Source organism: Bubalus bubalis, chromosome X (genome assembly GCF_019923935.1).
Source record: "Bubalus bubalis isolate 160015118507 breed Murrah chromosome X, NDDB_SH_1, whole genome shotgun sequence".
NCBI lineage: Eukaryota > Metazoa > Chordata > Mammalia > Artiodactyla > Bovidae > Bubalus > Bubalus bubalis.
In genome coordinates, this window is record NC_059181.1 from 17,815,288 (window position 1) to 17,830,721 (window position 15,434).

The 15,434-nt window shown below is 40.0% G+C and overlaps 1 protein-coding gene and 1 long non-coding RNA gene across 3 annotated transcripts in view; one reads left to right on the forward strand and one right to left on the reverse strand.

Moving 5' to 3' along the window:
* LOC123331773 overlaps nucleotides 1-15,434 on the forward strand; it is a 59,728-nt gene that overhangs the window by 13,475 nt on the left and 30,819 nt on the right. The gene's annotated exons all lie outside the window — the stretch shown is intronic.
* Nucleotides 8,665-14,271, reverse strand: LOC123331772 (ARL14 effector protein-like). Its single transcript, XM_044936802.2, has 2 exons — nucleotides 14,202-14,271; nucleotides 8,665-9,242 (listed from the first exon to the last, which is right to left on the reverse strand). The coding sequence occupies exon 2, from the start codon at nucleotides 9,230-9,232 to the stop codon at nucleotides 8,741-8,743; it is 492 nt and encodes a 163-aa protein (XP_044792737.2). The 5' UTR covers nucleotides 9,233-9,242; nucleotides 14,202-14,271; the 3' UTR covers nucleotides 8,665-8,740.

A 15,434-nucleotide genomic window follows, 5' to 3' on the forward strand; every position in this document is an offset into this window, starting at 1 on the left:
TGCTCAAAATGAGTGTTTTCTCGTTAAAAGTAACATTTAACAATTTTTCCTAAGTTCCGGCTCTATTCTCAGGACTCACTATTTGAGCTCAAGTCACCCTCACAACCCTCTTAAGTTGATGTAATTATTCTTCTGACTTTTACTAATGAGGAAAGAAACAGAAGTGCAGGGAAGTTAAAAGGATACACTGCTCAAGATTACACAGCCAGTTAGAATTGGAAGAGGTAGGGCTTGACCCCAGGGCCTCCATCTCCAGCCTGCATTCATCACCGCTCTGTGATACATACCACCTCAGGATGAAATGCTATGTTTTCTAGTCCACATGGGCTCATCTGATATCATTCCTTCCATTGCTTAACTCTGTCCCAAAACGTCTCCCATTGTCCTACTTACTCTCTGCTGACTCTCCTGTTTTTCCTAATAAAGTTGTGAGCTCCTTGAAAGCGAGGGCTACTATGTCCCAACAGTGCTCAGTAAATGGCAGGCATTCATTAAATGTATGTAACAGGACCGGGACTCAATCCCAGTGCAAAATTTAAGAGGCCAATAAGATAAACGATGGTTTAATGAAATGTTTATTGAAAACTCAGGGACTCCCCTGGTGATCCAGTGGTTAAGACTCTACCCTTCCACTTCCAGGGCGCACAAGTTTGGCCCCTGGTCAGGGAACTAAGATCCCCCGAGCTGTGCACCATGGGAAAAAAAAAAAAAAAAAAAGGAAAGAAAAATAAAAATCCGGATCAGTTACAATGCCATGCTAAACTACACTGGAGTCAGAGGCCAAAGGAAAAATCAGCAACAGTGACCCCATCTTTAAAAAGCTGATATTTTGGTCATAATACATCTTTTGTATTAACTTTGATTTCTTTAACATATTGCATTGAAATATTACTTTTCTTGATTATTGAGGTTTTTTGGCGACCCCACCCAATCCCCCTTAAATTTTTCTCCCAAGTTGAGCGGTTCACTTGCCTCATCCTAGTCTAGGTCCTGGGTATAACGGAATAAACGGATGACTTCACACTCCAGTATCTACATTTGACAGAAGGGAAAACTGAAATCAAGGTGCGAGAAGTAGAAAACTTTATTCAAGGCCACACAACTAAGTGGTGTCAGATTTTGGAGCTTCTGGTATCTCAAACTTAGTATCTTAAAAAAGGAGTTTATGCTTTAGCTAAGAATGACGAATAACACAAATAAATTCACAGGTAGGACAAAAATGTGGGCCAATGGTTTTAGAGGTTGCACTGAACTATGTATTATCAGCTACTTACATATGATAATACTGAAAAAACATGCCTCTATTGCCATCATTTTAAAAGATTTTATAATAATTACTTAACTCAGTAAACATTTATTCAGTACTTACCATGGAGCTTTTCCTCTGTTATTTACTTCAATTTTATATTTAATTTTTTTGTTGAAGTGCAGTTGATTTACAATGTTGTGCCAATCTCTGCTTTACAACAAAGTGACTCAGTTATATACATATAGACATTCTTTTCTATATTCTTTTCCATTATGGTTTAACACAGGGTAAATATTGAATATAGTTCCCTGTGCTATACAGTAGGACTTTGTTGTGTCTTTTTTATTTAATAGAACTCGCAGTAGGCCATAAGATGACCTCAAAACATAGGTAATCAATTAATTTGTTAGATTAGCCTCTGGATAAACTAGCATTAAATGAAATGAATATGTTTTCAAGGCAGAGTCTACTGTCTGTGCCACCAGGGAAGCCCATACACACACATATGTGTATATATATATATATATATATATACACACACACCACACATATATGAACACATGTTCCTGAGTCTAAACCACTGGACCACCAGAGAATTCTATAGTTGCTACTTTCTTTTTTTTAGTTCTATTTTTTCCACTTTTTAAAAAATTACACTTTATTTTGTATTGGAGTATAGCCACTTAACAATGTTGTGATAGTTTCAGGTGGACAGCAAAGGGTAGTTGCTATTTTCAATGAGTAATGGAAAAGACAAAAACAGGAACATATGGTAAAAGAAAAAAGAGACATTGTTTCTAGGAAATTCTTTGTGTTTATGCGAGTCATCTAAGGTTGCTTATCTCAGTCATTTCAAGCAGATTTTTAATGAGCTATTGACCAACACTCCTAAAAAGCCCCTCAAAAAGCATGTCCTGCTCTCAATGACTCATCATTAAACAAACATTCACTGAGCAGCTACCGTGTACCAGGTTGTGTGTTAGATGCTGGGGATACAGAGATGTGGAGTCAAAGGCTGCTTTGAAGCATGGTGTAAGTGGGAGAAGGTCAACAGGCAAGAGTTCCAAGGTCTGTCAAGAGGATTCTTGGAAGACCTCTCAGAAGGGCCAGGAGCATGCCAGGTTGCAGCTGGGGTGTTTGAAAGTACCCAATAGATAACTCTGGCCAACCTGAAATGTGAATAACTTACAAAGATAAAACAAAGGAAGTTGGCAGGTAGAAAGAAAAATGTTAACTTCACCCTTGATAGAGCTGATACTGGAGAACATAGTGGCTGAGTTGGTAAAGAATCTGCCTGCAATGCAGGAGACCTGGGTTGGATCCCCGGCTTGGGAAGATTCCTGGGAGAAAGAAATGGCAACCCACTCCAATACTCTTGCCTGGAGAATTTCATGCATAGACGAGGACAGGCTGCAGTCCATGGAATTGCAAAGAGTCAGGACACAACTGTGCGACTTTCATTTTTTTTCAGTTTCATATGCCAACAAGGGAGCTTCCCAATCAGAATTAAACTGATCCACCCACCCAGCATCCAGGGACAGAGCCTGCCCCTGGAGCACTGGAAGACAAGGACTGGGGCTGCTTGTACTCAGAACATTAGGGTTTAGACAATCCATGTCCACAATTGTCTGTATGGTATAAACAGTGTGGTGTAAACATGTAAACATGTATGAATGAACTTTACTCCTTAAAGCTAATCATTAATTAATGCTTAGATTAATCCTTAGAGGTGGTTAGAGAGCATTTGAACTCACATTCCAGAGAAGTTTAAGCACTACAAATGTCATTATCTAAATCTATACCCAGAGGATGTTAATAAATATATTAGAGATACTTTTTCATTGTCGAAAAGACTGGTATTTGATATGTATATACATGTATGGCATGCCAGAAAGATTATACTGGCCTAATGGTCCTCACAGAAGTAAGGGAGCTCTCTTGGGTCTCTTCTCTAAGAGATTCATTCCTCAGGGCTTTACCCTAATGACCTAATCACCTCCCAAAGGTCCCACCTCCTACTACCTTCACCTTGGGAGTTAGATTTCAATACACAAATTTTCAGGGGACATAGTAGGGACAATGGCACCCCACTCCAGTACTCTTGCCTGGAAAATCCCATGGATGGAGGAGCCTGGTAGGCTGCAGTCCATGGGGTCGCCAACTCAGCGAGTTCACTTTCACTTTTCACTTTCATGCATTGGAGAAGAAAATGGCAACCCACTCCAGTGTTCTTGCCTAGAGAATCCCGGGGACGGGGGAGCCTGGTGGGCTGCTGTCTTTGAGGTTGCACAGAGTCAGACACGACTGAAGTGACTTAGCAGCAGTAGGGACAGAGGTTTGTAGTGTCATCTCTAGTTTCAACAGGTGAGAACAATTCACAGAGAAGTATTCAGTCTATAAATATTTGTTGGGCCATTAATATATCAATAGCAAATGTACAGTAGTAACCCTAGGTGGTAGATGGTATTTCCAAAGATAACCACCACAGTTTTCCAAGGGTAAAATTTTTTTCTGTATGCTATGTATATAGTGCCCAGAAACCAGGGGCCCCTTAAATATGTTTCTTATGTTCAGTAGATGATTAACCTCTGCATACACATTGCATTTGAGAAGGGAATGGCAACCCACTCCAAGACTCTTGTCTGGAGAATCCCATAAACACAATGCCTGGCATGTGGTAGTTTCTCAATAAATACCTGCTGAATAAATAAAGGCATAAATCTAGAAGAAGCATAAAACCCTTCTGTGCTAGCTAGCCATTGCTGCATAGCAAATTACCCCAGATGTTAGCATCTTAAAACAATGATCATTTCTTCTCTCACAGTTTCTGTGAGGGAAAAGTCAGGAAGCAGCGTGGCTGGGTGGTTCTGGCTCAAGGTCTCTCACAAGGCTGCAATCGAGGTGTCAGCTAGGGCTACAGTCATTCAAAGCTTGATGAGGCAAGAAGACCCCCTTCCAAAAATACTCACGAGGTTGTTGGCCAGAGTTGCCAATTCTTTCTCATGTTGGCTTCCTCATAGGGCTGCTCACACAGGGCAGCCGGCCTGCTCTAGAGCAGATGATCATGATGATGCAAAAGAAAGGCCACATTGCCCTTTATGACCAAGTCTCCAGTCACCATCACTTGGGCCTTATTCTGTTCATTAGAACCAAGTCACTAAGTTCAGCCACCACTTCAGGGAAAAGCATTACAAAATATCAGAGGATCACTGGGGACCATCCTGGAGGGTTACCTACCACACCTTGGGAATTGTTAACTGACTGCAAATAGCAGCCTCCAAATGCTCAGACAAATGTGTTCTTTGCTGTGAAAGTGGTTATAAATTGTTTATCAACCTTTCTCTTGTAGTTTTGCGAACACGGTAACACTATTACCTCTTTGCTTTTCAAATGCAAAGGGCACTTCAGCAGGTAAATGGACAGTGATAACAACTATTGCAATGCAAAGATTCCAGGTAGGTTCAGACGAATTGCTCTGAGAAAGTTTTGGTTCCCATCTTTTTTTAAACTAAAAAAAAATTTTTTTTTGGCTGCACAGCATGTAGAACCTTAGTTCTGCAACCAAGGATTGAACCCACATCCCCAGTGCTGGAAGCACAGAGTCTTAACCACTGGACTGCCAGGGAAGTCCCTGGGTTCCTACCTTTGAAGCACAAGATTGTTCTTTGACTAGAATGCAAGTTCAGTTTGTACTTCTGAAGCCCATCTTCACCAATTCAGCAAAGCTAGATAGACCAGTTTGAGCATTAAAAAGAAAAGCTACTAATTTTGATAGCCCATTTTATTTAAACTCTTGGTCTAAGATGACCTGTAAAAACAAGCAAAGTATGAGGTTGCTGCAAATGTAATTGCGGTTTCAGACCACGAATTTTAAATCATTATAACTAACCTCAAACACATCTGTATGAATCAAAATAGGAACCATTATAATCAACAGATTTTTTCCAACAAGAAGTAAGCTTGTTTATTCCTGTAGCATAAACATCTGTGCTTCACAAAAACAGAAATATAGACCAATGGAACAAGACTGGAGGCAAGAATATACAATAGGGCAAAGACAACCTCTTCAATAAGCAGTGATGGGAAAACTGGACAGCTACATGTAAAAGAATGAAAGTAGAACACTTCTTAACACCATACACAAAGAGAAGCTCAAAATGGATTAAATATCTAAATGTAAGACCAGGAAATATAAAACTCTTAGAGGAAAACACAGGCAGAACACTCGATATCATAAAGCAAGATCCTCTATGACCCACCTCCTAGAGGAATGGAAATAAAAACGAATGTAAACAAGTGGGACCTGATTAATTTAAAAGCTTTTGTACAGCAAACAAAACTATAAGAAGGGTGAAAAGACAACCCTCAGAATGGGAGAAAATAATAGCAAATCCAACAACTGACAAAGGATTAATTTCCAAAATATACAAGCAGCTCATTCATACAACTCAATAGCAGAAAAACAACCCAATTAAAAAGTGGGAAAAGGGGCTGGTGCACTGGGATGACCCAGAGGGATGGTATGGGGAGGGAGGAGGGAGGAGGGTTCAGGATGGGGAACACATGTATACCTGTGGCGGATTCATTTTGATATTTGGCAAAACTAATACAATTATGTAAAATTTATAAATAAAATAAAATTAAAAAAAAAAAAAAGATCAAAACAGACATTTCTCGAAAGGAGACACACAGATGGCTAAGAAAGACATGAATAGATGCTCAATATTGCTCATTATGAGAGAAATGCAAATCCAAACTACAATGAAGTATCACCTCACACCGGTCAGAATGGCCCTCATCAAAAAGTCTACACACAGGAGAGGGTGTGGATAAACACTTACACTGTTGGTGGGAATGTAAATTGATACAGTCACTATGGAAGACGGTATGGAGATTCCTTAAAAAACTAGCAATAAAACCACCATATAACCCAGTAATCCCACTGCTAGGCATATACCCTGAGGAAACCAAAATTGAAAAAGACACATGTACCCCAATGTTCACTGCAGCACTATTTAAAACAGCTAGGACATGGCAGCAAGCTAGATGTCCATCGACAGATGAATGGATAAAGAAGTCACGGTACATATACACAATGAAATATTACTCAGCCATAGAAAGGAACACATCTGAGTCAGTTCCAATGAGGTGGATGAACCGAGAGCCTATTATACAGAGTGAAGTCAGTCAGAAAGAGAAACATAAATATCATATACTAACGTATATGTATGGAATCTAGAAAGATGGTACCAAATAATTTGCAGGGCAGCAATGGAGAAACAGAGAGAGAACAGACTCATGGACACAGAGAGAAGGCAGGAGAGGGTGAGATGTATGGCGAGAGTAACATGGAAACTTACTCTACCATATGTGAAATAGATAGCCAAAGGGAATTTGCTGTATATCTCCAGGATCTCAAACAGGGTCTCTGTACCAACCTAGAGGGGTGGGATGGGGAGGGAGATGAGAGGGAGGTTCAAGAGGGAGGGGACATACGTATACTTATGGCCGATTCATGTTGAGGTTTGACAGAAAACAACAAATTATGTAAAACAATTATCCTTCAATTAAAAAAAAATTTTAAAAATCAATGAATAATTAAAAAAAAATCTGTGCTTCAGGATTTGATTAAATTCTTGGAAAGCATTTTCTGCCTCCTGCTGGTTGTGGAAGCCTTTCCCCCACAAAAAGTTGTCAAGATGCTTGAAGAAGTGGTGGGCAGTTGCCAAGAGGTCAGGTGAATATGGCGGATGAGGCAAAACTTTTGCACCAACCTAATATCACTATCAGGAATTTCTGATGGAAAGTGATTGGTATTTGCCAAAGAACAAAATATGGATTTGCTTTAGGGAAGGGGGAAAAAAGTTGTATTTTTTTCTCTTGGGTCTAAAACATACACACTTTCTCACACACAAAAAAATCAAAGTAAGGAAAATTAATTTTTATTAATTAATTAATACTAATTATTAATGAATAGTTAATAATTTTTATTAATGAATTTGCCACACAGATTTCGGGGGAGTTAGTCAGAGGCAAAAGTGGTCTCAGGTGAATATTTTCTAGTGGGTAAACATACATAGCCATTTGGTGGGATGGAGATAGGGGCCTCTGGTCTATTTTTAGCCCATTACGTCTGCAGCCTCAGCCAGTGCCTGCACAACTGTGTTCAGTGGAAAGTCTCTTTGTGCCGAATCCAAAGCTTCAGAAGAAGCAATTAAATGTTCATGAGAAGTAAACATGGAAAAGTGGGAAAAGCAATTTTCTCCTTACAGATCATTTGAATAAAACTTGATATCAAAGATGACTGAAGAGAAACTTTCCCGATGACGCTGTGGGTGTGAACATTTTCATAGCGATTTTTCCCTAAAAACAGTTTTGCGCAATAGCTGCCAAACCCGGCCCAGATGTTTCACAACAGTCTTCTGAGATGGTATCTTCACTGAGGTCAGCAGAAACTCTAGCTGAATTTCCTTAAATCCTGTACCTCCAAGACCAAATGCAACTTAGGCCTTAGGAATTTTGGTCAGTTCTGTATGGCTGGTAACCTTAGCCACCAAAAAAATGCTTTAAAATCATTTCTATGTAGCATTTAGATTAAAATTTGTCCTTTGAAGTCTGCTTCCAGTTGGCATTTTGGATATCAAAATGCCTTGGTCAGTTCTGTGTGGCTGGTAACCTTAGCCACCAAAAAAATGCTTTAAAATCATTTCTATGTAACATTTAGATTAAAATTTGTCCTTTGAAGTCTGCTTCCTTTTGGCATTTTGGATATCAATTAAATTGAATCTCTGCTTTTGTGCTCATATGTTGGGCCACATGGCCATAGGGCCTATTAAAGGTTTTTTTTTTTTAAAAAGAAACAAATTTCATTTTAATATTGTTAAAACAGTAACACTAAAAAATGAGACTATGAGTATGCAGTGCCAAGTCAATCCAAATAGCAGTTCTGATTTAGAATTGATAAAGTGTAAGATCCTAATGGTAACTAGCTATTATAAACATATGTTCTATGTCAAGACAAGCTCTCAGCTACAGAATTCTAAAAATCCTAAAACTCCATCTCCTAAGGTACCAGCAAAGAGGAAAGGGATTCTTAATCTGAGAGCAGAGTAGCAATGGAGTTGCTGGTTACCAGAGGAGGAATCGGAGTCATCACAGCAGGAAGGTTAGAGAAAGTGAAAGTGAAGTGGCTCAGTTGTGTCCGACTCTTTGCAACCCCATGGACTGTAGCCTATCATGCTCCTCCGTCCATGGGACTTTCCAGGCAAGAGTGCTGGAGTGGATTGCCATTTCCTTCTCCAGCGGATCTTCCCAACCCAGGAATCGAACCCAGGTCTCCTGCATTGCAGGCAGACGCTTTACCGGCTTCAGAGAACACTAGTCTAAACTATATTTTTAAAACTTTTTTCCCCCAGTCCTAAAATTCACCCAGGAGAAAGAGGCTGGTTTAACTGCCAAGCAGAGAAAATTGATCAGCCCGGAGGGCTGCACCTAGTCGGAGAGGTCGAATGGCATCTTGCTGATGACCTCCCCATTCTCATCGACTATGGTGTCGTAGGCCCAGCGGCGGTTGCAGCGGCAAGTGGGCCCACACTTGGTGGAGTTACACTTGGGGCACGGGTAGAAGCAACCCATGCAGTCTTTATCAAGGCAATCACACAGGTCAGCCTCATTGAAGGTGAGCCTGCCCTTTTCGTCATACTTGTTGACTTCACGTTTTTCAGGAACAGACTCATTTTTCTTTGCCATTTGCCCTTTCTTGATCTGCTGCCTTACTTTAGGATTAAAGTTGGCTACCTGAGGCCCGGGATTTTGAAGTGACAACCGTTTTAACTGCCGATCCAACCGTTTCATTTGCTTCAGTTCCTTCTCACTTGGTTTCTCAGGAGAACTTTGACGTGCAGGTCTCTCTCGCACGGAACTGCTCTTTTCTGCTTGTTCACTCTTTTCTGCTTGTTCACTCTTTTCTGCTTGTTCACTCATTTCTGCTCACCTGGGGACACAAACAAAGTCAGCAACCATTTGTGGGAGCTCAGTCAACCATGAGGACACTGGAGCTGGTAAAAGTCATTTCAGAATGGGCCTATTAAGTTTTTACTTCAAACCTGGCTTAAGTGGATAGGAGCAAGTTTATCAACACCAACAAATCTTTGGACAAAAGTGCTTTTATCAGATAGTATTTCCTCCTTTATTTAACCATCTCTTTTGTCTATCAAATGTTTAAATAACCATTCATGTTTGTCTAGACTAGTACTTCTCAAACAATGTGCATATGAATCGTTTCATGATTATGATTATGATTAACTAGATTATGATTCAGTTAGGACTGGGGTAGGGCCAGAGAGTCTACCTTTCTAATGTATGCCCAGATTGTACTGATATTGCTAATTCCAAACCTACTTTGAGTCTCGAGGGCCTAGAGCTAAACCAATGGTGATCAGGGGCAAAAATTGCTTGATCAGGGGCAAAAATTGCTTTGCTTTAATAGAAACCCAGTTATTTTTCTTAGGTCAGTGGCCCTAGGATAGAAAAACAACAGTTCTTTATTTAAAGAATCTCTTTCTCTCCACAATGCCCCCCCACCGCCCCCACACAAGGCAAACTCTTGACTTTTCCTCCAGCTAAATTGGTTTGAACAAAGAAAATACTGTTTGAACCACTTCAGATCAATATACATATTCCTTGTTTCTAATGACTGTAGTAAGTAATGGAAATTGGACGGTCATTTTTAGCAATTGCCTTTTCTCTTTAAAACATCAGCACATTAGCTGTGGTTTATTTATTTCCTTTGAAGTGACCTCCAGTTCCCAGGAAACACTCTACAAACTACTTTAAGGTAATTCACCATATTGAATTAGTGATTGGTTTTTAAAAGGCTTTCTAAAGTCAGTACATTCTCAAGGACTTTCAGTGTCATTTCGCGTCTCTCCATGTCTCACTGTCTCCCTGTGTATGTCTCTTCCCTCACCACTGCCCCCATCGCTCTGATTCTCTCTTAACTGGCCCATGTCGTACAGACTCCACAAAGCTTCCCAAACTACTGATAATTGAAAGTAGAGAGGCAGAGGATGCCCATTTCTTTAAGGATGTTTTGCCTAGCTTCAAGAAGCAAACTGGCCAAAAGGAAGAGAGACAGAGGATGGGGCATCAGCTGTGAGAGGATCACCATACTAGAGAAAAGTTCCCTTTGCTTCTCACTGGAGAGTTTCAGACAATTCCAGAGGACTGGCCACACTCTGTTTGATCCATACTACTAATTTCACACAACAGGTTCCCTTTTAGGTCTTCCTCGTCACTTGAACGATGTAGTGTCTACAGAGAGGGAAAAGGAAATGATTCCCCTGAATGTCTCTCCTGAATTGGATTTATTTGCCAGGATCTTGTTGAGTAAATACCCAGGACAGAAATAATACGGTTTCATAATTTCTATCTAAGTTACTCCAATGTCTTGGCAGGTCTAGAACACTTAGTTGTTTTGTTACTCTTATTCTTTGAGTTGTAATTTCATAGTTGACTACTTACCTTACTTTTTTGGGGGGAAAAAGGGTAGCAGCTACCTTTCTGATGCATTACCCTAGGCAGAGGAGCCTCAGGCATCACACTGCCAGGGATCAGACACTAGCACTGTCTTCACCACTAACTATCTGACTTTAACTTAAGATGACTTCAGTTGCTTAACCTCAGTTTCCTCATCTGAAAATGGGGGTACTAATAGTACCTTCTCTTTGGGTATGCCCTAGATTAGGTGCAGTGAGAACTTCAAAGATGATATAAGACCAGGTTTCTGCCCGCAAAGTTTGGCAGTCTCCACTGGAGAGATCAAGTATCTGCAGCTCACTGCAAGGACAGGGAAAGGTACTCCAGTTCAGATTCAGAGAACCCTATGGGGGGTGGGGTTCGTAATAGTCAAATATCAATAGAGGCATCCCTATTTAGAACTAAGCTTTAAATCTTTTTTCTGCACACGCCCCCCAGTTTAGTGAGGTGCTCAGTCACTCAGTTGTGTCCAGCTCTTTGCAACTCCATGGACTATACCCTCCAGGCAAGAATATTGGAGTGGGTTGACATTCCCTTTTCCAGAACTAAGCTTTACATCTTAAATAATTCCGGTTCATCCCCATAATGGTAAAAAAAAAAAAAAAAAATGTGTGTGTGTGTGCATGTGCAAATCTGCCACCATAATTCAGTCTAAAGCCACTATTTTTTTTCATTCATTCAGCAAATATTGATCTGGAGTCTATCATATATGCTAGGAATTGTGCCCTCTTTATTGCAGTCACAACTGCACACACAAGTCCAGAGTACTTCAAGCAGTGGCCTTTACAAAAATGAATGCTACTGCTGCTAAGTCGCTTCAGTCGTGTCTGACTCTGTGCCACCCTATAGAGGCAGCCCGCCAGGCCTCGCCATCCCTGGGATTCTCCAGGATAAAACACTGGAGTGGGTTGCCATTTCCTTCTCTAATGCATGAAAGTGAAAAGTGAAAGTGAAGTCGCTCATTCGTGTCCGACCCTTCGCGACCCCATGGACTGCAGCCTACCAGGCTCCTCTGTCCATGGGATTCTCCAGGCAAGAGTACTGGACTGGGGTGCCATTGCCTTCTGCATACATGATACTAACAGGATATAAATCAAGTACAGTCCAAAACCAAGTTACTAAAGGACACAAAAGAAAATGTGAAAAAACAAGGGAAAGAGCTTGATGGCCTGGTGAAAAGAACATTTTGTGATCATTTTAAGCACTTTACTCATCCATATCACATGACAAATTCCATCTTTATGTGTGTAATGATTTTTATTACTTTACCAAACGAAAGGATGATCTGAGACATTTTCTACCAAGATACTTGTATGATTCACCGTCTATCCTGCTTTTTCATTCCTGTGCCCCCAAATTATCCTCAGTATGAATAGGTTGAAACCACTTATGCCTTTGGGCATACATACCTGGTCTTCTTACATGGAATGGTAGCCCTGATTTCAATACGACTCTCTCTCATACTTCAATAAACCCTTTCCTTACATATTCTCTCGTAACAAAGACCTGTTCTAACTAAGTTGTTTACAATGTAACCACTGCCATCATTTACTTTACCTTTGCAATTATTTCTATCATCATGATATAATATGTGACAACGTGTTTGTGTATATGCAGGAAGCAAAGCTTCTATCACATGTGCAACTAGAAATAAGTGATTTACAAATATCATGCATCTGAAATACAAAGAATAGAGATGAACTTCATGTATTTGAGATCCTCCTTCAGAGGCCTATCTCCTCTTCCACTCAGTTAATCAAATGCAGATAACTTCATGGACCCAATGATACCCAGAGCAATACAGAGGTGAGGGTAAAGAAGTAAGGACATCAGAGCAGCTGAGAGTTTCTGGGAAGTCTTGAGTATGCAAATTCAGAGTTCACCTTGGCCTGAAAATATGCCAAGCACATTAGTAGAAGTCTGAAGATGTGACATGCCTGAGGATTGTGGGGAGAGATATGGTGTATATATGCATAAGATCACACATGTCAGATACATTAAAACAATAAACAAAAATGAATAAATTGGGGTAAAAATCTTTCACTCTTCAATTAAGGAAAATATCTGTGTAGGCCAATTTTAAGGCACAGTATTTGTTTTGGAAACAGGCATCAAGACTCTGGTGGAGAAACTCAAAGTTTAGTTATGAATAGCTGCGAACCAAACACAAAACTGATTCTCAATAAAAGAAAATAGAATCAGGTTACAATGAGACCTTTTACTGAAGGAGCACTGTAATAGCCCAATGTGCTGGATACTGCAAGTAAAATCACCAGGCAGCTGAACAGATGTGGCCATTTTATGTTCAGCTATGGCACACTCAAGACTTCCCTGGTGGCTCAGACGGTAAAGCGTCTGCCTACAGTGCAGGAGACCCGGGTTCAATCCCTGGGTCGGGAAGATCTCCTGGAGAAGGGAATGGCAACCCACTCCAGTATTCTTGCCTGGAGAATCCCATGGACGGAGGAGCCTGGTGGGCTTCAGTCCACGGGGTCGCAAAGAGTCAGATATGACTGAGCAACTTCACTTTCTATAGCACACTCAACCTTTGACATGAGATATGTTTGTGAACCAGAATTGTTAGCTTAAAGCCCAGGGCCTCTTAAACCCTTGACCTCTCTCAAAAATGTTGGGAGGATATGTTGAGGCAAACAGTTTAGGGAAATTCAAAATAGAAATAAATGCTCAGTGAATGCATTTGAACCCTTGACATTCCAATCCTGTTGGTCAGGAAAGAGCTTGGTATTTTCACAGGGAAATATTTTTTCGGTTGAAAATCTTTGAAGGTAATATTGTTTTCTTCTTGTTACTGAACTATTTACTTGTCATAAAATAAAAAAACTCTGAGCCCAACCACATAAAAGTCTTAAATGCATGAGCTTTATCATTATCTTTCTTACCATAGTTCTGTTAGTCCTTAAATTTCATGGTGCTGAAAATATCCTTTTTGTGTTTCTTTTCTGGATTGTTCTCCCTCTGAGCAATGGTTACCAGAATCTTTTAGAATGACATGTATTTGCTAATTGGATTAAAGGCGAGATAATGGAAGACTTTTTTCCCCCAACTATCTGGGTGATACTCTTGATCTGGAAAACAGATGTTTCAACATCTTTTTACATCTCTGTGTTCATGATTACAGTAAGCTTTCAGAATATTCCAAATGATTCCAATTCACTTTCCACATAGTTGGAAGCAGGAATCCGTTAAGATGAACCCCTTTACACTTACATGTAATAATAGGAGGTGAAAGAAGGTAGAAAAGGGAGGGAGGAGTCCATTAGACTTGTTCTTGGTTGATGTTTTTTATACTTCTCTCAGCTCTCAAAACTGTCTTTTTGTTTAATTCACTTATTGAAGCAGTTGATGCTTTTTATTATCCCACGCACACAGATTAAATATATTAAAATATACTTACTAAGTGGAAGATGAAAGATAATCCTTATTTAGGTGGTTACACCACTTTCACCGAAGACAGTCCTTTTACCTAAAACACCATCAAAAGGCAGTTTATCATCTATTCATTAGGGGGAAAATGTGTTAAATGTAACACACGAATAAAATCTCCTGTCCTTCCCAATAATTGTGTCTCTTAACTTGCATCTTTCATCTAAAAATGTTTATACAAGTTTTGTAGGCCATTGGTATTTGAGAAAATGATAGGAAAATGGTTATTACTGAAATAGTTTTAATGAAAAATAGTTTGAAATGTTCAAATTATGTTTAAAAAAAAAAAAAGCGAAGGGGGCAAAAGAAATCTTATTACAGTAGTACCCTGGCTGAAAGTTTCAACAAATTTAGTCTTTTAAAAAAACCTTCAGTAATAGTAATAATGAAAGAGATCCTTTTCGTTTAACAGCGAGAATGACTAACTTGGCATTAGAAAAACTTTACATTTTCCATAACTGATACTTGGAATCAAAGATGTATGAGAACTTTGTCTATATTTGAGGTTATACAAAAGCCTTGATGTATACAGAAGTGGAAATTCTTAGGTACTGCACCCAGAAATTCCAATTCATTAAGTCTGGGGGTTGCCTGTGACTCTGCATTTTTAACAGTCATGATGATTCTGATGTTGGAGGTCCAGGGACCACACCCAGAGAAGGGTGGTTGTGTAACCCTTCTGAGACTGTAACAGAGCCCAGCTCTGCCTGCCATCCTCTGATTGTTGCTAAATATCCTTCAACAAAGATCTTTAGGGAGATGACTTTCATAGAGGTTGATATCTTGAGATACTTTATGAGTGATCCTCAGTTATGACAGTTAAGCACCTTTGATTAATTCACTATACTCCTCCTGAAATTAGTGAATTATGAGGGTGTATCTGGTAACTGTCTACAACCACACTACATATTTGGCCAGAACCCTCTGGTTAAATAGAGGTGGGGCTGCCTATTCACCTAGATTTGAAATACAAATGAAATATTAGAATTCAAATGAAGGACTCTTAGTCTACCACCATTATATACTGGGGTCTTCCCTGGTGGCTCAGAGGTTAAAGCGTCTGCCTGCAATGTGGGAGACCCGGGTTCAATCCCTGGGCCGGGAAGATCCCCTGGAGAAGGAAATCGAAACCCACTCCAGTACTCTTGCCTGGAGAATCCCATGGACGGAGGAGCCTGGTAGGCTCCCTGGAGTCGGACGTGAC